Consider the following 26,598-nt stretch of genomic DNA (forward strand, 5'->3'; position numbering starts at 1 on the left):
TGCGCGTTCTTTGTCTTGACTTTACAAAATAAGTGGAGGGGCTAGTTGGTGATGCATTCCTGCTTAAAATATTTCAACGCTCATTTTTACTAGAAGAGGAGAGAGACGTGCCTGACAGGGCCGGCGCTGACGGAAACAATGGAATCAGTCAACGTGTAGTCAGTCCAGAGACTGTGTAAATAAGTTTACTTTATCAAGGGTGCTCACACGCTCTTTTTGTTTTGTTTTTTTTGCTGTGCTATTTGGACGGGTCCACCAACATTCCTGTCGATTCACAATCGTGTAAATACGGTACTACCACCAATGTCACTAGCACTACAACTACCGCGACTACTACTGCTACTACTACTGCTACAATAGCAAGAAAATTGGATGAAAAAGTCGAAGCATTTGTGTTTGTTATCCCCAGGAAACCGCTTAAAAACGGAGCGGACCGAGCGAGATGACCGAAGAAATAATTTAGCAGTCGGATGGGCGCGCCAGGAATGAGGGCGTGGTTCGCATAATTGTTCGCGAGCGAGCAGCGAACGTCTGGCCATACTTTTCAAAAAATTTTGGAGAAACATTAATCTGTGTGAACGAGGCGCGTCAGCGAGTGTTCTCGCATGCTTGTTTTAAGAACACGCGTACCACGCTCTAGCGGAACATAAATGTGCGAAGAAGTAATGTTATCGCGAACTCCTTTCGAGCCCATTCCACCAGCTTCGCGTGCAAACTTCTTCTTCCCTTTCTCTCACTCACATGCGTCTGGATCGCAGTTGTTCTTTCGAGCGCAATTATAACTCTTTCGTTCGTTCCACGTTCGCCAACCGACGGGCCGCACTTTTCGCTCGTGATACGCTCCAGACTCGCGAGCAGCGAGGCGAGCAGCGGTCGTTGTAATGTCGTCCGTTTCGCGCGTCGAAGAAGAGAATCACCAATTCAATTACCGCGACAAGATGAGCGAGCCAGCGAACGAAGGGCGCGTGCGTGGCCCTCGCTAAGTCTTCCGCTTCTTCGTTTCTTCTCGCAGCGCTAGCCCATTTCCAGACAGCCTGTTTGTATGCGTGTGCGTACACACGACGCCTATAAAGAGACTGCGCAGATGAAGTTACGTGTTTGCAAATATGATCGCACGTAACATTAATTTTTCGGCAGTCTACAGATTATTTTACGAATGGGCTTCGGTGCCGCCGTATGGGGATGTAACCCTGCAGTTCTTTATCTTGAACAACTGAACACGCAGAGCTACGGTAGACGCATACGCGTTAAAACGGTTGGGTTGGTGCGTTCGAAGTTTCAGGATCATATTAATGCATGTCGTGATATCCAAAAATAAGAAAACATTCGTTTAACATCGCAAGGTGGTGGCGCCCCACGTGTCGACTGTAATGTAGTCTACGCGTTACTGGAGAAAAGCAAAGAATGTCTCCACTAACCAAGTTTTTGATGTACTCATAGTTTATACTACTGACGAAGCGGCGTCATCAGGCTTGCATCTATTTGACACGCTGTAGTTTCAACGTGAACTCGCATTGGTATAGAATTCCACAACAATACGGGTATGCATTTTGCGCAGTGGATCAGGAATCCAAACGTTGCAAAATGTCTCAGGAGGTCTGTATTTATGCAGGAAATACGAGGCAATTACCATATACGAAACAGGAAGATTCGCGCATCGCCAAACACAGTACTACATAAAAAAAGGAGATATTATTGAAAACTTTCAACACAATACTCGTGGATAAAATACTTGATGGAGAAGATACGTGATGCGGACTTCAAGTTTAGTCGCACTGTTCCGAACTGTCGAAGAACTAGAAAAAAGGAGAACTGATCACAGAACCCATTTTATTTATTGTCACTTGTTTCGTTTCGTTTTTTCGTTGACATGTACTCGTTTTCGTCAGAGCGAAAGTTGCAGTTGACGTTTACGTGTACGCTTCCCGTACTCTTTTCGCCGTCTCTCCTAATTTTATCCTGTTCCATCATCACTGAATCGCATTATGCGTCGAACCTTGTTTGCCGTTGGAGCTGATGTGTTCTTCATTGTATAGCTTTGTTTTTCTGCCATCGTGCTTGAAGCTCATCTATTTCGCCTTTCCGCCACTCCTGTTTAAATGCAAATTAGGATCTGCATCATACAGGTGTTCCTCTTGCGTTTGTTCGCGAATAATTTGTTTGCACTTTATTATGTGCCTAATTCTACGCACTAGAAATAAAAGTTGCGATACCAATAGCGAGTTTCTGTTTGAGCTACGTGCTCCTGCGCGAAAAGCAAAAGCGGTCTACAAAAAGATAAACTGTATTCGCAAAGATTCACGGCTCTCTTACCAGCAGGACATCAGGGGCAGCAGGCAAGTTAAAAAGCAAAGAACCTAAACGAGTTATCATCACTGGGAGTCCACTTTGAAAGAAAGCTTACATTCATAACATAGTATACGTCCTTAATGGCATAAACTGATATTGGGCGACTCAATCTATCGTTAAGTATATACTTCAACAGGGCATCATCTGAAAGCGTTTTTCTCTATGTTTTTCTACCATTAGCATATTTACACGAGTGCTTTGAAGTGATCAAATAGGGCATTGCAGGCCAAGCACCTTGGTTCTTTTAGGATTCCCATAGATACGCAAGCTTCCGAACAACGCTTCGTGCACATTATCAGAACGTCGAAACCGTGTAAGCATGGATGTGACGTAAATGCGCATAGCTTATCAAACCTAAATATGGTGAAGCAGAGCGATCTTTAGCAGATCTTGTTGATAGGAGAGACTATACGTATACGCTTCAATGAGTAAACAAAAAAAAAACTTTCAGTGTTTTTGAAATGTGCTTGTCTCTGTAATGCGCAAACCCTGAGAATAATCGAAAAATTATCCACATCATTATTTTTATTTGCGTATTCCAGGAAAAGGGCCTCTTCGAAAGATGTCGGATACTGTGATTTGCGCAATCCTATTTCATTGGTAACTTTTTGCTGCCCTCGGCTGCATTTCCCGTCTTCTGGTATCCATTCCGGTGCTGTCACTGGTAATCGGTTGTGTGTCCCACGCATTACGGGACCCGCCCATGCCCACTCCTTTCTCGTAATGCCAACAACAAAATATCGGCTACATCTGCTTGCTTTCTGATCTACTTCACATTCTACTTATCTATATTATTGTTACGCTATATTTTTTTCGTTCTATTGCCGCAAAATATTATCTATCTATCTATCTATCTATCTATCTATCTATCTATCTATCTATCTATCTATCTATCTATCTATCTATCTATCTATCTATCTATCTATCTATCTATCTATCTATCTATCTATCTATCTATCTATCTATCTATCTATCTATCTAGGAGAGGCCCCATGAACGATTATGCTGGTGATAAGGCTGATGATAAGCGTGCTTAACTGATTATGAAGGCGCTGATTTCAATAAGCGGTGATGAGGATAATCAATAACGCGTTGAAACAGAGCTGTAGGCAAGCAAAGTTGCCATTAGTGATGAAGCATGGTGATGGACCTAGTGTACTTGGTGTTCCCAGTGCCCGCATACGTGGACAGTAGTTTTCTTCTTGAAATAGACACAAAATTTTCTGAATTTTGGTTTATTCTCTCTCTCGTCTGTATTGTTAATGCATATACGCAAAAAAAAAAGCTTTACCTGCACAACTGGATTCGCCATGGAAGATGAAAGGTTAACTGCAGTACGCCTCTTCAATCTGGGATACTCACACTAGTACACTTGTAAATTCACTATAATCCATCCAAAATCGTTCAGCTCGGTTCATTGTTGCTAATTATTCCCGCACCTCCAGTATCACTTCAATTAAAACTTCTCTAGACCACCCTAACGTTCCTGACAGAGGCAAACAAGCGTGCCTATGCCTCTGTCATGAAATCTTCTTTACAAATTCTGAAGTGAAGCGAACAGTGTTCACGAGATCTTGCTATCTTTCATATCACCTCGACCATAACTTCAAGGTACCTTTGTGCCAGGTCAACACGTACTTCCGCTCCTACGTTCCGAAGACACCATCCGAATGTAATCGCTTCCCTGCCTCTATTGCCAGCAACCCTGATCATGCACCATTTAACCCTGCCATTTTTAAAATATAACACAAATCCTCTCTGTAGTGCCACAAATGTCATTGAGAGTATTAAAATAAATAAATAAATAAATAAATTAATTAAGTATTAAATATCAACTGACTGCTCTTTGAAGCTCGCATCAAAGACGTATTTTGGAACGAAACGTCATGCAACGTTAATGAACACAATTAATTATGGATATTGAAGCTACTTTTCAGTAATAAAGCCCGAACTTGTTCCCTCGCATTCTTTTGAAGCGCGGCCCGAGTGCTTCAGAAAGGCCACTTCGCGATGTCATTATATGCAAGGAATGAAATTTGCGCCTTTACCAGAGCTGGAGCGGCGACCTCTCTCGGACGTGACGCGGCAACTCGAGAAGGCGAAATAAAGGAGTGAGCTCACACTGTGTGAAGTAAGGTGTCCGTAGCGCTCCTGCTTCAAAAGTAAACTCTCTTTATGGCGCAGCGCTGAGGACGGTGCGCGAGGGGGCCTATCACTGCGAGATTAAAACTAGATTTTATCCCGGTGGTAAAAAAAAAGAGGTAACCAAAAAAGGGTGAAACAAGATTTAAAAAAAATGTGGAGCTTCATAGGAGCGCGGCGAATGTTTCACAAACATTGCAGTTAATGTCATTTTCTAAATCCACGGTCTCCGAGTGAAGGAAAGGAGAAGACCGGGGAAAGGTTAACAATATGAAAGAACAATGACGCCCTGGCTTCCCATTTCGCCCTTTACCAACTTCGTTCGCCCTCTCAACAGAAGCTCGGAAGACAGACGAAGCTGACTGAGCGTTTTACGACGAGCGAAGAGGCCTCGACCTGGGCTCCGGGATGGTTGAGCACTCAGGGTCCCCAACTCTTCTTTTTACGCTCTCAGTTTTTGCTCCTGCGCAAGCGGGAGCCGCAGGGGTAACTCGTAAAGAAAATTACGCGCCTTAGCACGACTGCCTCCCTTTTCTCTATTGTTTTCTGTTTTTTGTTGTTGTTTTTTTTTATCGGCCCCTTTTCGTTTCACTATCTTCTCGCCTCTCGTCTTCCCAATCTCTGCCATTTCACGGGGCTAGACGCGCTCCTCGACTCAACGCTTCTTCAGTGCGCCATTCAGTGCCTGATACGCAAGCTCCTAAGTATATATTTCTTTCTTTCCCCCTCTCTCTCCTCGGTCAGTCTGCGTTCCATTTTGGAATCTGTTTGTAGAAGGCGTGGGGCCTTCAATCATAGTTTGTGTTGAGCACTCTTTTTTTTCTCCTGTCCATCCTGCTCTCTAACTTCGCGGTGCACCCGGTCAACATCATCACACTCAGGCCACAGCCGCTCCCGTTTTGACCCCGCGCGTTGAGCCTGCGGGACCCGGGCTCTCTCTCCCAACTAGCTTCTACGTGGCTGCTTTTGGATTAAATTAATTTGGTCGTGGTCGCCGGCTAGAAACCGTGCCGCTACTTTAATTGGAGTGGTCCCGTCGGGAAAGGTGATGCGTTTCCGCGTGCTGGATATCAAGTCTCAAGCGGAAAGCTTCTTCTAAATTTTAAGATCCTCCGCGTTTCCTTATGTGTGTCTTTTTTCTCTCTCGTTGTCAACGTCGCCTCGGTCTTGGCGGAGTGTGTCTAGGAGAGAGGTTTGCATAAACCTTAATTTACTAACTGAAACTTCGAAGACAAGGAAAAAAGGCGCGTACTTCTGCGCGAGATATTCTCCCGAGTGCGGGGACGTCGGGGAACCGAGACGTTAAAAGAGCGGGCAATCACTGGATGCCCTTGCTGTAATGAGATACCTCACAATGAATACAACGCGTTCCCTTGTTCTCGAGTTTTGCGGATACCGGCAACACTGGCCCAACACTGGCTTTGCAAACGCACCGAATATTGCATGCGGGCTTCGTTAGCACACACCATTGTGCAGAAAGGCTCCCTTCTCCGAACCGGTATTGTGCCGTGGTTCACTAGATCGAATTTGCGTGCTGGGATTTACATTGGCCCGCTGGAAAATCCTGGACATAGACGAGTGCTTTCAGCAGATCCGTTGATGAAAGCAGTTTCTTAGGAAATTTTCTAGTAGTTCGAGCGCCGAAGCGCGTACTGGCTGAGAACTCGGCTTGAGAAAATAGAGCTTATTGTATATAGTAGACGAGGTGGGTTCACGCGGTTGTGTACACGGTGTAGGCAATTCATTAAACCGGGTATAAGGCGGTAGGATTAGCTATGTGTTGACAGTTTCAGAAAGCGTGTGGACACTATGTAGAATATGAATTAGTTACGGACATTACTTGCTTGCCGTACACTTCGATCCAAGATATCTTCCCAGGGTTGAGTCTTCTCATGTGTTTTTTTCGTCACACTGATAGTGAACAATGTATTCTTGACGACCTTCCATACGCGTCTCAGAACACATTTCCCAACTCGTCCAAGTACACATTCGAATTAGTTTGAATTCTCGCACCACTGTGGATGCCCGCGCCTAGGGCAGGCATGCAGCGGCACTCTCTCGCCTAAATTCATTTGTGCAGTGAGTAATTACCAGTCATCATAATTTATAACGGACTGTTCCAGAGTCTGCCATAAAAGCTTTCTGTGCTGATGCGTGTGTAGCACTTCGACATACAATAGCATAGTAGGAAGCTTGATTTTTCTCAATTTCTTAACGCAAACGCGAACGCTCGTGAAAAAAATAAAGGGGGAGGGATGGAAGGGAGGAGAGGACGAAGAGATAATGACAATAGGAAAGTTTTCGCATGTGTGCCATCGAGTGGTTACAGTTTCTATTCCTAACAGTAGGCCTTTTCTTACGCATTGATTTCGCCTTGTTTTTATTGCATGAAACAATCTCATCTGAACTATACGCATGTATATTTGGTTGTACATTGCAATTACCAAAACCGCAAATCTGCCCCCACATTTCCTCATTTCGCCTTGCATATTGTGGAAATGGCGTTGCTTATAATATCAATATATCTGTTTGAACTCATTCCTAGGCTGCTTATTAAGTTTTGGGGACAATAATAACTTAGCCGCTGAAACTCCCTTTTTAATACGGCGCCTATTGCACTTGTAGATGTAATAAAGACATGTATCTAAAACATTGTCCTCGAGTAAAGAATTATCCGTCGCCGCAAGCCCCATGCTAGTATGTTTCTTTTCTTTTTATGAAGTGCATATACAAATAATATAAATAATCTGAAGATTGTGCACGTAGGCTGCTTTCATCACCCTCCACAGATCCGCATCTGTTCGTCTTCACCCCTTCCAATTACCGCTGCTTATTGACCAGGGTTGAAAGGGAGTAGAAGCTTAAGGGCATGGGCTCCTCTACCAAAATATATGGAGGGCCCGGGCTCCCTCCCTGTCCTTGTGATCACCAATACCTCCACACTTGTGCACACTTTTGTTAAGCGCATACACATTAAGCAGCTCATGTGGACCACCACCCTTCCGCCATGACAAAAATCACAGCATATCCACGGAGTGAATGATGATGAGTGGGCGAAGCAGCGGAGGTTCATCGGTAAACCGTGAATCTTCCGTGAATTCTGCCCAGTACATCATCACCGACGTGAGATCGGGCGCGTTTATACTAATGGTTCGATGAGTTATGACGACTTGCAGCGCACTTTAATTTTGCATGTACGCTGTGAATTTTCATTGTTTAGAAAACCATTGCTTAGAAAACATCTGGCGTCTTTCGTTAAGCAGCTGGCGTCTTTTCGTTTTGCTTTAGAAACATCTGGCGTTCTTTCGTTTTGCTTTTACAAAACATCTGGCGTCTTTTGCTGGTTTATTTCATCAATCAACGGCGTTTTGAACAAAATTTTTATTGTTCAATCACGCACAGGAGAAATCTCACCAGGCACTACCTTGGAGGTAAAGAATGGCTGCTAATGGGAATGAGAGACAGAAGAAGTCGGCTTTTAGCTAACGCTGCGAATTTTTTATTGTTCAACAACGCACAGGAAAAATCTCCCACCGGCACCACCTTGCAGGTCAAAGCGTAAGACTGGTTACATACTACGCTACGAGGGACGAACGGGTGCCGCTATAAGGAGCTTCGCCCCTAAAACGATACCGTAATCACCGTGAGAGACACCAAACATATTTTAAATAATGAAGCCCCTGTAGCTTTTCTTGAATATGGCGCCATCTAAGTGGGCTTCATCCTGTCTTCCGCCACGCAGTTAAGACATTCTCTTCCTCATTCGCTGCGACTGTACACGCGTAGTTCAAAGGCATATTCTCCTAACCCCACCCCCATGCAGAGGGCCCGGAGACGCCAAAGAGCAGCAATCACCACCAGTCGCAGCAGCAGCAGCAGTCGCAGCCCCACGCGGGCTCCAAGTCGGGCTGCGGCAAAGGGGCCCACAGCAACGGCAAGGCGGACGACTACTGGATCAGCCGCGAGACGACCACGTAGCGGGAGAGCCCGGAGTCACCGTCGCCCGCTGCCGTGGCCTACGCAGCGGCTTCGGCGACTCCCGAGCGCGCCGTCGAGCAGCAGCCGCCCATGTCCGTACCGCCGTGCTGGTGGTCGGACACGTCGGCGCGCCACATGACGCTCACCACGGCGGTGACTGCACCGGGCCACACACCTCCCGAGCGAGAAGCCGTGGCGCTGGCCTCGTTCCACGCGGGCCAGCCACCGCCACAGCGGCGGTTGCCGCAGCACCTGCACCTCGTGCCGCACATGCCGCTGCACGAGCTCGAGCTGCATCGGCGGTTCCAGCAGCAACAGCAGCAGCATCAGCAACAGGCCGCTTGTGTCATGTCGGCCAGAGTGGCGGCTACACACGGGGGCGTTGACACCGGTTACGGTGTCTGAGGTATGAACCCGCAGTCTTGCGCTACAGATTTGAAAAATACTTTTGATGCATACACCTACAGCAAAGCGAGCCGCATGGTATTGATTTTGGCATTCTGGAACAGCAAATGAACTCCAGAAAAACACACAAGCTATATGCGACACTAAAAAGACAACTCTGAAATTAAGACAAGCAGAACATTTCAGCATTCCCTTTTGATTAAATGTATTTGTGTGTAAACCACAGATTGCGTGCACTTTCCAAACAGATAACTCGGATTTCCTTCAAGATTACTAGATTTTGGCAACTTGTTGCATCTGCAACACTGACTCTAAAGGAGAGTATTTGGGAGGGAAGAGAATCGATTGAAAGCTGGCTTGAGAAATTTGCTATGTTAGACCTTCAGTCGCTTTAAAAAAATGCTGCTTTCGAATGCTATTGAAGACAAGGACACGGGCTAAAATGAACGCTTATTAGAGATTCGAGCTCTAGTTTAGAGAGTAATGTTGTGTGACTCTCACAAGACCGTGGAAAAGATGACCTTGAGTTTTGAATAGGGGACCAAAGCGATAGCGCTCTATATTCTTTGTTAGGAGGTTGAAATGGGGCAATGGCTATGTAACAATTTTACGTAATGCCTCAAGACAAGCTGCGAGAATTTTGAAAAAAAGTTGGACACTATGTGTGAATTTGTAGATTGGAAGTAGTGTGCGTACAGCAAAGGTACTTCCTTAGAATATACATTCTTGGAACGGGAACTGAAAAAGAAACGTTCTTCTTGGACTGAAAAAAGCGATATCGGACTGGAGAAGTTCCAGATTAGAGTAGAGTGTCCTAGAATTGTTCAGGTGTCGCTTTATATCCAAACGCAATCAGGTGCGCATCTTCCCGTCCACCCCAGAAAGTGGACGGGAGGATGACCGCCGCCGTAGCTCAGTGGTAGAGCATCGGACGCGTTATTCGAAGGTCGCAGGTTCGGTCCCTGCCGGCGGCAAGTCATCTTTTCGTCCACTTTACTTTCTTCACATTTACATTCTAAATACTACAGATAACACCCCCTGTACTTTCCTTGGCGTTATTGTCTGTTAGTTCTCATTAATAGATGCCGTCTAAATATTCTTAACAAAAGCGTTTGAGAATTATTAACCCTTTAGGTTTGCAAGGTCCCTTCAGCCGTATATTTACTGCTTACTGAAAACCTAATTAGCTAAAAAAATTCCGCTGTAATACGTCTTCAAGCATATACTGTATGCCAGCAAGCAGACATTGCTTACATCTAGCTAATTCAGCAAAATGCGCCAGCAATATATTTTAGTGGTTAACAACATGGAACGGTCTTACTAAGTGAACATGTGTTATTGTTTTTCCATCGGAAGTAAGTCAGCAGATGAAACGCTTTTCTAACAATATCCAGTGCTTCTGACACACGCCTCAAATATTTTGTTTACCTGTGTTATATTGAAGAGCTCTACATATATTTAGAATATCGTCAACCGAACAAAACGAGAACAGAATTTCAGATAACGACAACACCATACGATGGGGAGTCCACTTGGTATTCATGTGCGACGAGCTGCATTAATACTTCATGTCCTCAATATTTTCGACAGCCTGGCTTAGCAGAACTTTGACATAACCAGTTGCTTACTGCACGACACGTAACAGTCATTTCAAAGTAGGGTCTGGTGCCTTCGGATTGTCAACGTCTTACCTAGTTTCATAATTTTAACATTTCTGGACGCTGCCACGCACACGTTTTTCCTTAACATTCTTGTACATATATTCAAAGCACCACAGATCTAAGTGAAAATGCATTTTTCCGTGAATGAACGCACTATCACTGCTGTGTTTGACAAGAAGATATGACAGGCGGCAGAGGAAAGATCTCTCGAGAAACGAGCGTAAGCTCAAGGCTCCGATGAGCATGCTAAGTGCACGATAGCGCAGGGTCATTGAATAAAGGTTCAAAGCAAGGTGGCCGACGCTTCCGATTTTTCTACGAACTACCGAATACTACGAACCAAATTTTTCGTCACTTGTGTATCGGTAGCTTTTTCTCTCTTGGCTTTTCTATTTATGCCCGCAGTATCTAAACAGTCTGTAGTTGCCATTACCATACGTCTTGATGCTACTGAGCTGGCCGAGTAAAAACAAGACATGGTGCTGTTTGAAACGCTCAACAGGGAAACAGGTGTGCTTGTATGACCTATTTAGTGAAATATCCTCATCCACGTGCTCTACGACGCAATTTGTTAACGATCAACTTTACAAAGACGAAAGAAGAAGGATAGAGCAAATCCCTGCGCGAGTCATACGGTACAGTTATATGTGTTAAGAAAGAATTAAAAAAAAAAACATTCGATCAAAATGTTTCCAATCCTGTTCTGTTCTGTTCTGTTCTAACTGTTTTGCTGTGGAGAGGTTGAGGTCCATATTGCCTCGGCTACTCCATATCACGAAGTTATGCAGCGAAAAAAACAAAAAAAAAACAAAGAATAATACTGAACGGTACCTAAACATGAACAATCCGAAAAAAAAAATCATACCAATACACAGGTTGCTTGCAGCAGTTCACACTGTCATAAACTGTTCACCCGCACACCTTCCTTTTCTACTAACAGTATATGCACTAACACATTTCATATAAATCAATCCCTGGCTGTTTATCACAGGCGCTTATCCAGTCCGGTCTCCACTAAAAAATCTGTCAGGAAGATGTTCGCCTTTTTCTGAAGATGCATCTCAGGCCATGGTCCAAGTAATTTCTTTAATGTGAGGGGCCGTCTGTCCAAACTTGCTAATTTTTTCTTTAATTTTTCTCTTTCATTCGCGTATTTAACGCACTCCAACAGAATATGACGAACATTTTCTTCTGCTTGACCACAATGGCATTCCGGGGAGTTGGATCGATGTATCTTGTGCAGGAAGCTGTTTGTGTAGGCTACTTCCAATCGAAGTCTGTGGATTAAAGTCTCTAAGTGTCGTGGGAGATCTGTCGCTATGAAAAATTTTCTGTGTGGATCAACTTCATAAAGTACTGATTCCTTTGATTTAGGGCTATCAAACCACTTCTCCATCGAACAATGGTTAGCTCCTTGCGTTATAAAATGTCGAATATCCGCCCCAGACACAGGGATTGCGCAATCCCGTCCTTCGTTCAATGCTTTCTTCGCGAGGCTGTCAGCCTCTTCATTTCCCTTTATTCCAGTGTGACTGGGTATCCATTGGAATACAATGTTGTGACCCTGCGCTGAGGCATATTCCACCGTTTCTGCAATACATTGTGCTATTTCACCATTTTTGTAAAGTGATCTCGCATTTCTGATTAGCTGAAGGGCAGGTTTGCCATCCGTGCATATCACCCACTTTCGTGGCTCAGAATTCTCGCAGATAAGCTTAACTGCTTCAAAGATAGCCACCAATTCTGCTGTCGTCGATGAAGATTTGTGGGATAATTTGTACATTCTCTTTTCCTGTATTTCGGGTATAAGAACCGCACAGGCTGACGCTTCTTCAGTGCATGATCCATCTGTATATATCTTCGTTTTGTCATTATGCGTTATATGAAAATGATGAAGTACCATCTGTGCGGCTACTAGAGGCGCCATGTCTGCTTTCTTCCGTATGCCATCTATTTCATAGATAACGTTGAGAAGCGGCAGCGTCCAAGGTGGTTTTGAAGGTTTCCAGCGTTTAAATCCTGGTACTACTGCTTGAAATGATGATACACTTTCCTGTAGTCTCGTTGCCGTCCTTTGTGTTAGTGCACCAGATAAAGGATGACTTTCATGTTGCGTGAAAATTCTAAATAAATTTCGACATGTTTCTTTAGCTCGGAGTACTGCCAAAGGTGGTTGTCGAGCCTCTGCATACACTAAAGCACTGGAAGTTGACCGTGGCAACCCCAGACATACCCTCAAGCTCCTTGCCAATAACAAGTGGAGTCTCCTTTCGGTGGAGGCTGGAAGTCCGTGCAGCAGCGGCAGTGAATAACTTACGATGGGGCGTATCCACGCAACATGTAGGGCTAATAACGACTCTGTAGTACCGCCCCATTTTGCCCCGCAGAGATGCCGGAGGATTCGAATGGCCTGATTCACTTTTTGTTCAAGGAACTGGACATGAGGCGACCATGTTAGTCTCCGGTCTAAAATCACTCCCAAGAATCTATGAGTTTTTACCATTTGAATAGGCTGGTTTTGCAGACTAATCTGGAAATCTCCAGGTCTTTTCAATGTAAACGGTAGTATGGCTGTTTTAGCCAGACTCAGTGCCATACCTCTTTTTCTTAGAAAACGGTCTACATAATCCAATCCTTCTTGTAAAGTTTGTTGGACATCCAAAAACGATGGACCAGACGTCCATATACTTATATCATCAGCATATACTGAACATCTGATGTTAGGTGGAAGATTATACGGGAGCTGCGCCATGACTGCATTGAAGAGAGTAGGGCTTAGCACGCTGCCTTGTGGCACTCCTTGGTTGACGACGTGTTCTGAGGTCGGGCCCTCCTGTGTAACTACAAAAATTTGCCGGTGCCTCAGGAAGTCAGCGATCCAACGCAGTATCTTGCCCTTGAATCCCTGCAGGGCCAGGCCTTCCAGAACGTGAACGTGACTCACTGTGTCGTATGCTCGTTGGACATCAAGGAATACAGCGACAGTGATGTTTCCTTCCGTACGTTGGTTTTCCACGTCTGTGACCAAGTCCAAAATGCAGTCCATTGTGCATCTACCTCTTCTGAAGCCGGCTATGCTTTCTGGTAGTAGTTTCTTCATGTCTTGCCACCATAAAATTCGTTCATTGATCATTTTCTCCATCACTTTCGAAATACAACTTGTCAAACTAACCGGCCTAAACGAATCCAACTGCATAGGGCTCTTCCCTGGCTTTAGCAACGGTACTACTTTCGATATCTTCCAACTTTCCGGAACCTTTTCTTCTTGCCAACTTTTATTGTAAATGTCCAACAGGTGCAATTTTCCTTTCTCGCACAAATTAGCCAGTGCAGCGTATGTGACTCCATCTGGTCCTGGTGAACTTGTTCGTTTTACAGAAGACAGCACATGTTGGAGCTCCTCTGGTGTGAAGCTGTCATCCAGATCTGATGAACTGACCGCAGAGAACTTCGTTACAACCGCCGAAGCTGATTCTGCTGAGGATTTATATTCGCTAGTTTGGACGGCCTCTCCAGTTCTCAGTATAAGATCGCAAAATTCTTCGGCAATCACACGTTCGCTAACTCCTCGAGACAGCGCTAGAGCATGTAGTGGTCTCGAGTGGACTACTGGCTGTCGGAGGGCGCGTACCATGTTCCACAGTTGAGGCGCCGAAGTATATGAAGAAAGTGAGGCACATAAATCTTGCCACCTTTTGGTTGAAAGCTTCTGCAGTTGGTTCTGCATTGCAGAATGTACAGTACGGTCCACTCTTAGAGGGAACACGCGAGCGTGTGGCCGGCTGTCCGCGGAGCGCTAACTGCTGGCGAGATTTGTAAATGCTGCGCATGCGTATAGATTCATTGCGGCGGTTCGTGCCCCGCGTCGTCTGCTCCTTCCATGCGGCAGAGCTCGGCGTGCGCTGACCCTTACCACTTTTGTTTTCGAAGTTAGAAGCAAGTGATACCAACTCTGCCTTCCGCTGGTTGAATAAGCGTTTATTTTATTGTTGGAAGGGCAAGCTTAGTATATATGTTCGCCGCGCAACGTTGCTTGTTGGGCGAGTTGGAACGAGTCAGTCATAACGTAGTTCAGCGCAAAAAACAGGCAACAGACGAGCGAGAGGACAAGGACACAGCGCAAGCTCTCGCTGTGTCCTTGTCCTCTCGCTCGTCTGTTGCCTGTTTTTTGCGCTGAACTACGTTATGAATGTTCGCTGCATCATGCTTCAATTGCCTTGTCTGTTATCAAAAGTGGCCAGTTGCTGTAGCTGTGTGTGAAATACATATAACTGGCTTGAGCAAGCTCTCGGTGCTGTTTTTCTTTCAGAAGTTGAATTTTATTTTCATTTAAAAGAGTACGGACGTGCACCAACACACCAGCTTTGCATCCTTCAAAAGTATTGTGGCTAGTTCTTGCCCCGTATATCCTCTGTCGCAAAAGTATAATCAACGAGATGTCTCCTTCAATTTTACCGCCAGGTAAAGTTCCGTGCACGCTTTATTTCATTGTGTGCATGTGTTGTTGTAACAGAATAATCTTGTTGTAAAAAATAGTCGATCTTAGGAGCATCTGCGCATGATGCTTTAGCGAGCATAGAAACCAGTCCAGTTAAACCTTGCGAAAGAGCGCAGCAATAACCAAATGCGGATATTTGTTTTTCTGGCTGTTCAATGCAGAGTGACGACGGTTAGATAAATCGCACCCCGAAAAAACAGAACCGCTTTCTGGCGCTTTCCAGGAATTGCCTGGCGCATGGGCGCAGAAGTAGCAGACGACGCCGGGCGCGCGCCGCCCTTACAAGTGTATGCGCATGCGCCGCATTTACAAATCTCGCCGCTAGTCAGCGCCGCGCAGGCTGTTAGCCACGCGCTGGCGTGTTCCCTCTAAGAGTGAACCGTACTGTACTTTCTGTGCAACCTTGAAATCTTCTAAATTTCCCGACCTGCGATATCTTCTTTCAGATCGACGTCGAATTGCCCGAAACCGCTCATACTCAGCGTCAACACCCGCATATCCATCTGGAATGGGTACTACACGAGTAGCTTTTGTTAGAAAATGTTTTATCTTCGATGCATACGTTTCTGCGTCATAACAAGGCTCAAGATTTTGTCTCTGTAGCTCTCGAAAGATTGCCCAATTTGTTTCCAATCCATTCACAGGGCAGATCTAACTGCCAGCGTGAGTTTGGAGCCGCAATATTATTCAGACTTTCGAATATAAATAAAAAATATTAAAGCGAGTGAACCTCACGTGTCTTGGCAGGTAAACAGAAATCTTAAACTCAGATTTTATATGTTGATAAAAAATACGAGAACAAAATAAATCGAAACGCGAGAAGTATGTTCAACATTGCATCTCTGATCAGTGCAACGGCTCATGTTTACTGCAAGCAGTGCACGTTACGCTACGATGTTCTTCAGACCTGCTAGCTATGTTACTTGATCAAGAGCGTGTAGTGCCATAGGAGAACCCAGATGAATTAAAAGTTAAAAGACAAAATGTACTTGTACACATGTTTTTATTCATAAACACGGGGAGAGTGCTGTGAAGAGAAATTATAATGAGCAGACTAATACATACGTTGAAGACGGGGGAGAGAGAATAGCGCGCGCCGCGTAGCGAGACTCAACGACAACGGTAAGTTTGCGGGCTCCGTTAGTGCGGCTTTGCATGAACACGACTCATCTCACAGACTACACACAGTGGCACACTCAAAATATGCACCCCTCCGATCCGTTCTGCAGTTGGTTGGTGCGCCGCGTGAGGCCGCTCCATTTATCAAGCAGCGCGGGGACTCATGTAAATGGACTAGCGTGAAACGCGGTCTGACGCGCGATGCTGCTCCAGACTCTTATCTCCTAGGCCTGGCGTTCTCTAGCGCCACTAACGAACCCTGGGACAGCGTGTTCGTTATTGCTTCGTCTACGTGATTATGGGCCTTTTTTTAGTTATCTTGATCTTTGTTTTTAGGTTAATTTCGTGCAATGTTCGTTTGTTCTTCTGAATTCCGCTGTTTTTCCATTCTGCACAGCTTCATACTTTAGCAATATGAAGACCCATCGCTTTTTGAGCTACTGTGCAGACCGCCAGATGCAGAGGGCCTCTTGGGAGTGGGCTGCATACCTTATTCTAAACTTTCTTTTTCCGGGCTGGTTTTTGCTCGCTGCGCAAATTCTTAGGGGATATGGGTGCCTGGGGCCGGTAAACTTATCTGGCGCAGAGCTCAGTGATGATCTGTGCAAGGGTGGTAATCACCATTACAGTCTGAGAAGGATGGAAGACGAGCTACAGGGCTGTCCGATGGGCACAGTGTGAAGGGAGAAACGTTTTTGCGGAGGCTGTTGCGTAGAACGTATAATCAAGCCGGCAGTGAATTATTGCATGTTCACAATGACAGAGAGAAACTTGGCGATAAAATAGAGAAAGGAAGTCTGTAGAGAAAGAAACTGTGGTTATGCGTCTGTAGTTTCATATTTATTTCAGTCTGCTCGTCCGAACCCAGTTTCCACACTCAGCCGCAAGTTATTTTAGCTGTGGAGACATGGAACAGTAAGAATAAAGAGTTTTGATGGTTTGTTTTAAATTTCACCACAAGTAGTAGGGAGCCTTTCCTTCCATGGCTTTCGTGGGAATGCGCTATGGAATTAAATTTTTTCTATTGCACATTGATTCCTCGTCCGCACAAAAAAAAAAAGCAAATTGTTGGACAGAAAAAATGCTACAACAAAAGCAGCTTGACGATCTTTCTAGCCACGAGTGGCATATACAGTACAATAACCAAATCATACAAATACACTATAAAAACACATACGCACGGCGTATAAATATGCAGTGGTATACATTTACACAAGCGAGAATAAACTGAAAACACATTCAGGTGGATGTAATGATACTAAAATAATTATTTCACGTTCAGAGGAATGGTGTACATAGTGGGTTACATAAACAATGTTTTACTAAAACATGCTGGTAAAACATTATTTCACATATTTAGTACCTAGCCAATTATTAATTGTAATGTCTGAATGACAACAAGCAAAACACGAAAATACAAAATGAATACAGATGGAGAGGACATATAGAAATGTGGTGGTATGTGTTTACTAAGTTTACTTATTACAAAAATTTAATACCTCCCGATTTCTCAATATGTCAGTGTGGCATTACGTTTTGCTAGGCTTCGCTCATGTGTACAGAAAAGAGTTTTTGTGGGGTTATTTCTGAACGGCTTATTTTAGTCCACTATGATAATGTTTGTAATGCAATGTTCGCCAAGTAGATTAGTTCCTGAACGTTAGTACGCTGGATAAACGGGCAGTGTCACATACTTACACGGTAGATTCGGCACGCTCATTCAATCTAGGTATGTCGTTTACGCAAATATTAAATACTTGTGGCCCCAGCATGCTTAATTGCGCAACTTCAGATGTGATTTTTAGCAAGGAGGAGCGTTTTTATATTAATTCCAAGATATTGCGTTTTATGTTTTCAGCACGTATTTCATAGGTCAAGAGCAATGCTGCGTAATCTACTATAACGTTGAAGTTCAACCGCTAATATCTTAAGATGTATTTTACCGAATACATTCTAAAAAATGATATAGTTTAATAAATTTTTTCTTCACAACGCTAGTACGGTTGACATACCGCGGAGACGGCAGCACTGCTGGGAGATAGTAGGGCGTTTTTAACTAAAAATATTTATTTATTTATTTATTTATTTATTTGATTGTTTATGTATATTTATTTTACTTTATTTATTTATTTCTGCGTACTGCAGCCTTGTAATAGGGCTATTACGGGAGTGGGAATATACAATGCTGAGTGTAAGAAAAGACAAAAAAAACGAAAAAAGGAACAAAAACAAAGCCTTTGCAACATTAGCTATATTAAAGTGTAAACACTGGTTTTCAACACTGCACTGTCAAAGTTATAGAGCGCGGGTGAACGAATGCAGCCAGGTATGAAATTCCACAGTGCTATGCGGCGGGCAAGGAATCCGTACTTAAGATATCTGGGCCGTCATAAAATGCGGCTAGGATTAAGTTCCTGGAAATGACGTGTTGCAGTAAGCTTGGCGAAAGTTTTAGTTATTCTACGTCACGACGTTCATACGGTGGTGTTAAATCTGCTTAGACAAAGCAGTTGAGGGTGGGAAATAATGTTATTACTTGTTAAAAATGAAACGTGCTGCTTTCTTTTGAACTACTTTCAGTTCGACTAAGTCACTTTTTAGATAAAATGACCAGACTTGCAAGGCATAGTCGACAATGGAGCGAAGCAGGTATTTGTACACTAACAGTTTATTATATTTTCGAGCATTCTTTAAAGTTCGACGTAAATATCCCAGGTCAAATCAATGTGTCCATACTACAAGAGATACCTAGTGAGTAAATATAACGCCGATATATTTATATTTGGTAGCTGTCATCCTAAAGAAGTGCATTCAAAGAATATACAGCACTAACTGGCATAGATTTTTTTTTTCTGTAAAGGATAAAGCAATGTTTTTATTTTTTTTAATCGATAGATGAAACTGCTTTCTATATAATTTTTTGTAAATCTCTTGCTATAAAGGTCATGATGATGTCACCCAACAATTTAAGAAGCCATTGCTGTGACCGGATTTAAACGAAACAGCCGCTCTGGAACGTGTGCATTCACATAGGTTCCAATCAATGTTTGCTAGTTCACATCGAAGGATACCTAAAGTGTTGCCGTTGCTATCTTGTGGCACAGTTCAGAAGCTGGCGGTCTACTTTTGTCCCTGGAATGATGTTAGTAAACTATGTGAATTGAAAGATGGCCACTTATTCCTGTCATAACTGTACCAGGCTTTGCGCAGTCATCCGCGTAGTTTTTGGAATAAGTAAGCACAAAAACAAAACAAATTACGAGTCATTCGTATGCGTTCATTTTTGACATCTCTGCAGTAAAAGGATTCAAGAAGTATTGGAAAATGGTTGGTGGCAACGATGGGTTGAAACAGTCTCTGCCTTAGAATTTGAAATATATTGTTGTCAAACAATTGAAAAAAGACTTTTGAGGAAACAAAAAAAAAAGAAATCTCATGCGTCCTCTAGGATGGTGGTGCAGAATCAAAAACAAATACTTCGCATTCTTTAACATAAGAACCTCGTTTTGTCATGTGTGATTCTTGAGAATTGCGGTATTAAGGTACAGGCAGTTTCTTTTCCATTATGAGTAATAATAAATCATAACCACATCGGAAGCGTCCTGGTAAGCGAAGTATATTTGGCGCCAAATTTACAATGGCTTTCGTCCGCAAGTGCGCCTTGCTGAACTATCATTAGCCGCCTTCGCAAATGATACGTGAAGCATAACGACTACCTGAATTTTTATTTTTGCTAATTATTTTAACGCATCATTTCTTCGTGAATATCAGGTCCAATTCAGAAGAATACCATGCATCCGCAAGCATGAACTTAACTAGCATGCCGAATGCATCGCACCTGCTGCGCGCAGACTACACATTAATGTGTAAATGGCCAGGTAAACACTACTCAGACGGAACGTAATATTTCCTGGAGCAGACATCGCGAAAGAAAGAGCAGAATAAGAAAATGAAACAAGACTGCAGTTAAGAAAACCGAAAGTGCGCCACAAATCTTTGTCATTTGCGCTCAACAAGCGGAGACTGCTCCTTTTGCCGACCGTATATAAATGAATAAATACCTGCGGATTGCACATCCTGAAGATGTGAATCTATGCTTCGTTAGAGCGTTAAGTGCCATATTGTCGGATAAGGAAGTGACTCTTTAGGTAAAGAGAGAAACTCTGGTTATAAATGCAGTATATCGAACGGTAGCAGTTTGTAAGTGCGCATAAAATGACTCGTCGACCCATCGCACCTTTCCGATGCGGACAACCATAACGCCGTGTTGCCGTGAGAATACAAAACGGTATTCTTGATACTTGAACATAAGCTTAATGGCAACAACATGGAGAAAGTTGTGTAATGCGTATTTCCTATGTGGCTTTGAGCTAGCTTTGTTAACAGCCCGATTCACGCTGTCGGAACATTAGTGAATCACAGCATGGACTACACCACCGCACTTGAGATTTATTTATTGTGCAATCTTTTATAAACGCCATGAACGTGAGTTTGCCCCGTTTTCAAATTCGAAAGGTGCGTGAGCTGTCGCACGCAATGGTTCATTGTCGAGATAAGCATACGGCAACGAATTTCATGGGCGTGCGTTAGAAGGTAGCCACGAGCGAGACGTGCCGGAAGCGGACCTGCCAAGTGAGTGGATTCGTTCGCTGGTCAGGCACAAGTGAAACAGAAATTTACGAGTGAAATCGACCCGCGCTCCATCTATCGTCAGGTGCAGCAAACATACCGTGTCCAACGCTTGGCGGCGCTGGAGTCAGTCGAAGCGAGTCGAGGCCACGCGGCAGAGCGTTCAGTTAAGCGAGGTGAAGGCTGTACATCCCGGCCTTAAAAAAGAAACAACAAAATTACTTAACGAAAACCACTGGATCATTTCAATCTGCATTAGCTACATGATATGAATTCAATATAATTTGGTAGGTGAAATGTTGTTGTCGGTGCCTCACGAGATATTGAAAAATGTGCTAATACGTGTAGTATGGAAAGTAGTATTGTTGCTGGTGCAGTAACAACTGCACGCGTGTAATATGGAGAGAGACGAATGCAGGGGGAAACACAATTCGCTGAGATGCAGCGGATGGTGCACTTTTATCTTCATTCAACTCTCACATTAAAAACGAATAGAACCAGTATGAGCCATTAAACTCGGAGAGGATGCGCTCGTGCAATGATTTCACCTATAAAAGCAACGCTTACAAAAGTGCGGCTGCTTGCGTAATAAGCTGAAAAAGGTGGGCACGTCGGGAAATTAATCTCTGGAAATTTACTCTTCTCATTTCAAATGGATTCAAAACGCCGCAGTGTACACTATTCACAATAATTGAACGCTTGAAACAAGGCTCGTCAATACGCTCGCATCCACTCATATTTTAGTAGCAAATATCTATAAAGACCGAAGTACTATAAAGTACAGTATGACCAAATTGACGTGTGTGCTTGTTGAAACCATATGCGTGGTGTGAAGTCACTGCGGGGAAATGAAAAAAAAAAAAACTACCAACACAAGAATCCACATAAATGAAAGCTATACACGGCGTGCATTTTCATTACGTGGAATTTTTTTTCGCATTATTTGATGCTTTCACACGGCAATGAATTCTTATTGCACGCCTTCAATTAGCGTACTAAGGCCATGCCGAGTTATTAGAAGTGATCATAAGAGCATAAGGTAACCGAAGGGTAAATAAAGGGAACTAAAGTTAATAAACTCGAAATAAAAAGTGAGCAAGGGTGAAGTAGTAAGCGCGTGTAATTGTATGAAATGTTAAGATGCAATAAAGTTATTTGAAAGGTGAATAAATTGTGAATTAACACCTATGCTCTGCGACCAAGTCTTGGTACATTGAACCGATATGACATCTAGGCGCCCGAAAGAGAACAAATAACGGAAAGTAACAAAGCAATTGATTGAGAACGTCTGTCAGTTATTGTGTGAGTGTCTCGTGGAGGCAAAGGCTTTCTCTTTTGCTCTTAGCGTAAGATAAGGGAACTGTAAATTTTGCATCTCGGAAGCCACAACAGGTGGCACATATTGCTCAGAGTTTAGGGGAATCAGTGTTGTAGCCAATTAGAACGTTGCACGAGCAATGAAGAACGTGGTACGAACATAGCCAGTAGCGTAGCCAAAAAGTTTTGTCCGAGGAGGGAGGGGGGTTCAACCATACTTTATGTATGTTCGTGCGTGCGTTTGTATGTGTGCCTGCGTGTATACACACTAAAAATTAAAACATTTCGGGGGACGTGTTCAACAACCCCCCCCCTCCCCTGGCTACACCAGTGAACATGCCAATCCGCTGCATCTGTCACCATAGGTCGGCCATGAAATCGCAGCTCACTCAGACTCACTAATCAAATATATTTTGCTCTGAGTGCTCACTCGGACTCAGACTCACCAAAAGTTTCCTCAACCGGACTCACTCGGACTCAGACTCACTAAACTTTTTCTCAACCGGACTCACTCAGACTCAAACTCATCAAAATATTACTCAGCCAGACTCACGGCTTCACTTGAGTCTGAGTGAGCCTGAGTGAGTCGACTCATGAGTCCGTTGGCGTAAAATTAGCCTTCTTCTATCTTGGTGTCAATACTCTTAAATGCTAATATCTGATATAATCGGTGCGCTACGATGCCCCTTTCGATCTTTACCTTCAAATACGAGTTTTCAGTGGTTTCAATCCAGTACAGACATTTTTATGAAATACACGACTCACACGAGATATTTTTATCAAGAACTTCCCATGAAAGAGTTTGCTGGGAAGTCATGGCACCCCTTCCCCTAACTCACGCCTCTGATCAATTAATATTGAGGTGGCGCATGAATGCTAGTGTGCTGAGGTAGGTGTGAACAACCTTTAGTACAAACGCAAGTTTATATATGTCTGATAGTAATACTGAAGATGAGTAGACAGTACCATAAGTCGGCAAAAATAAAAAAGGTGGAGCTCACTCGGACTCACTCAAGAAATCTATCTTGAGCTTAGGACTCGCTCGGACTCAGACTCATTAATATTTTTCTCAACTGGACTCACTTGGACTCATACTCACTAAATTTTTCTTCAATCGGACTTACTCGGACTCAAACTCACTAAAATATTACTCACCCGTCTCACTCAGACTCAAGGCCCGATCTGAGTCTGAGTGACTGAGTCAGTCGACTGATGAGTGAGTTTGTCGACCTGTGGCTGTCACTAACTGCTCACTACTCTGAGGAGCAGTTGCTAAAAAAACCCGCTGCCGGGAAATAACATAGCGCTATGTGTTTATTCTGGCTTAGATTTGTATCTTTTCTCGGTTTTTTGCTGATTATCAACGGCTACTGAATTGAAGCAACCATGTATTCTCGAACATGTGTATACCTTGCCGCTCTGTCCCTGCGACTTAGAACACGGCGTTTGTTACCGGCAGCGAACGAAATAAGGAGCCGGAGTAGAAGAGGGCGTCCTTATTTAGAAAAGACGTAGTGGATGCCGTGATGTCGCAACTACACCTCCTTTATGGTACCTTCAGCATGCGCCTAAGTCAATGCGCAAAAGTGCCAATATCGACCACGAGAGGCTGAGGATGAAATCCCTGGCATAGGATCACCATAAACGGTATAGGTGACGTAATCCTGGTAGGCCTTTCCCCCCATTAGGCACCACGTCCGCCACCCTGCTCAGGAGCGGAACAAATCGCGGTCACCCACTGAGCGCGAATAACCAGTTCAGCGGAAGCACGTGGGGGTCCCCTCGTCCTGTCCAAGCTGTTTAACACGGGAACGAAGAAACGAGGGGAAGAGAAAGTGATAACGCGGGAGTTTGCCTTCATTTCCAGACCCGACGTCCCGTTCGAGCGAACCGAGCGGATAAAATGAAACCCGGGGATACAGAAAACGCAAACGAATTCTGGAGCTCACGGACCAGATGGGGGGAACACCGCACTGTAACGAACCGTGTGTCGTGCCTCCTTCTTTTTCCTTTTTTTAGTGCGGAGTGAATCTGTAAGAACTGCCCTAGTAAAGCTGTAAGATGGGCTGGGGGGCACGAGAAGAGAGGAGGTACAGAAAAAGAGGACGGAACGCAGAGAAGAGCCGAAATTGCGTTCACAGCAGGACGTTAATAGAAGAAGCCAGCACATTAGCATCTGCTTGCGGTAAGTACAACGCCGCAGAAAAGCCCCGAGCGAGGCCACCCTCCCGCCACGCCTTCTCCCCTTACGCCGTAAGCGGTCACGCGAAGTAATGGCTTTACAGCGACTCCATTTGCATGTCTATTTGTGCGTCACCACTACCGTAGAACGACGATTTCTTGTTATCCGCATGATGGGGATGCGTGTCAAATTGTCGCCCGTTATATTGCACACTTTCTCTTAGTATTCTCGCCTGAAACCAAAGCCAACGCTCGTCTCGTTTCTGGTTTTACTTCCTGCGATCCAGAATATTGCGGCTACACGCTCTTAGGAAACATTATGAAACCCAAAGTGTGAGTAAGGAATTTGGGAAGGATAGGTCTGGACTAATGTACTGTGTAGGGGAGCATTCGGGAAGGCCGATTATATATATATGTGTGGGTGCGTCAGGGGTGCAATATATCTTCTCGCTCCACCACACAGGAAAATAGAGCTTGCACATAGCTGATGAAAGAAATGTGGACTGGCATCTGTTCCAATCATCAGTTGACCTTTTTTATGTCAGGTATGACCATGTGCGTGGCACAACTTTGCGACTAATAGGAATACGTGACATATTTGTTGCAGACACTTCTAGCAAGAATCGCATCAAGTGCGGTTTCAAACCTGCCACTTTTGTTGACTGGCCGCGCAGAATAAACCCTATAATTCAGCTTTAACTCCAAATGAAATGCACAGACAACGGATACATCAGTTCTGTATACTCACTTGTGGTGAGGAGTGGCGCTTTCTAGTGGTAATGAGAAACTAAAAAAAATGAATGATGTTGTTCTATGCAATGCCCTTTTATGCGAAACTAACACTGACCCCTTATGTGTCACCGTTCTCGATTTGACGTACCCTACATTTTCTATAAAATGAAGCGGCAATGATGGAAGAACATTCCTGATGTGCGCAGTCTCTGCTGCCAACGCAGAATGTGTTACGGGCAGTGTCATGCTTTTGAGAACGCCCTGCTTTCGCGAACGCCTTTGATTACACGTGTCATCCGCGCGTACCAACACTCACCGAGCCGTTGGACTCGCCAATATTATTCTCTTTTTACTCCTGCTTTTTCTCCTCTCTCCCCGCATGGAGTTACAACTCCACGTTTTGGCTACCACACCAATCCGTTCCTGTTGTGATTGATAAAATTGTTAATAAAACAATGTTTAGCCTGTCAAATTCCGCGCGGCAACTCCATCTATGATGATGGAAAGCTCTTCTTTACAAAAAATGGGGCACTCGCGTAGCCAGCAAGACATAAATTGAGGTTAACTTCCCTGACGTTTCCCGCTCTTCCTCTTTCACTTTCTCTGTGCTCCTCAGTAAAGAGAATTAGATTCCTTCATGATGATATATATATATATATATATATATATATATATATATATATATATATATATTTATATATATATATATATATATATATATGCAAGAGCAAGAAATTTATTTTAATCATTTGAAAAGGATGGGAGGATATTTCTCATGACCACCTCGCATCATGTTTGCATGTGCATGCAAGTAACAATGGTTATTAATTTCCTAATTAAGCGGATACTAAGGACATTGTTTAGGGGTGATAAGACTACACATCTTACCGCATGTTGCCATCCAGGACGCTGCTATCGTTATGAATGTGCCTCCTTTAGGTGAAACTGCAACATTTACATGCAGCCTCTACTGTTTTTTTAACACGATTGTGTTTTATGCCGGAGTCCACCATGGCTCCACTGACGTATTTCCGTCACGGAAATGACGTTGTAAAATATAAAGACTAACAGTGGGCAAAGAAAAAAACCAGAAGAAAAAGTTCCGTCACCGGGAATCGAACTTACGACCCCTCGCTCCACAGCGCACAGCACGAAACGATTCGGCCACAAACGGCACGTTACTCACAATGCTAACGGCGAGCTATTTATATACATCATTTGCCGGTGGTGGTACTCAGAGATCGGCGTTACAGCGTGTTTTCGTTATCACTAGCGAGATGACGCGAAGGGCTCGAAGAGCGTAGAAGAGTGCGCTTGAAAGGTCGTCGCCGTTGCGACGAGCGCCCACGTCTACAGGGCGTGGTCGCTCGTGCTTGCGCTAATCTCGTGATCGCGTTGGTTTTGACGTCTCGCGTTGAGAGCGCGAAGTTCACCTGGCTCACTGCAGCGGCCGCTTTTGCGAAAAGAGCGCGGTGCTCACGCAGGAATATAAGTTACAAATGTGACAGTTAGTTCGCTCTCATCCTGTGAATGTTCGTTCCGTGCGTCGTTTCCGCTTGAGCAGCGCGTTGCAAGTTTCGAGCTGCT

General features: G+C 44.1%; 1 protein-coding gene across 1 annotated transcript in view; it reads left to right on the plus strand.

Moving 5' to 3' along the window:
- LOC119386845 (hemicentin-1) overlaps positions 1-26,598 on the plus strand; it is a 139,497-nt gene that overhangs the window by 106,888 nt on the left and 6,011 nt on the right. Inside the window, exon 9 of the mRNA XM_037654113.2 lies at positions 8,315-8,875. Coding sequence (XP_037510041.1) covers positions 8,315-8,469 — 155 coding nt within the window. The 3' untranslated portion in view covers positions 8,470-8,875. The remainder of the gene's footprint in view (positions 1-8,314; positions 8,876-26,598) is intronic.

This window comes from Rhipicephalus sanguineus, chromosome 3 (genome assembly GCF_013339695.2).
Source record: "Rhipicephalus sanguineus isolate Rsan-2018 chromosome 3, BIME_Rsan_1.4, whole genome shotgun sequence".
Classification (NCBI taxonomy): Eukaryota; Metazoa; Arthropoda; class Arachnida; order Ixodida; family Ixodidae; genus Rhipicephalus; species Rhipicephalus sanguineus.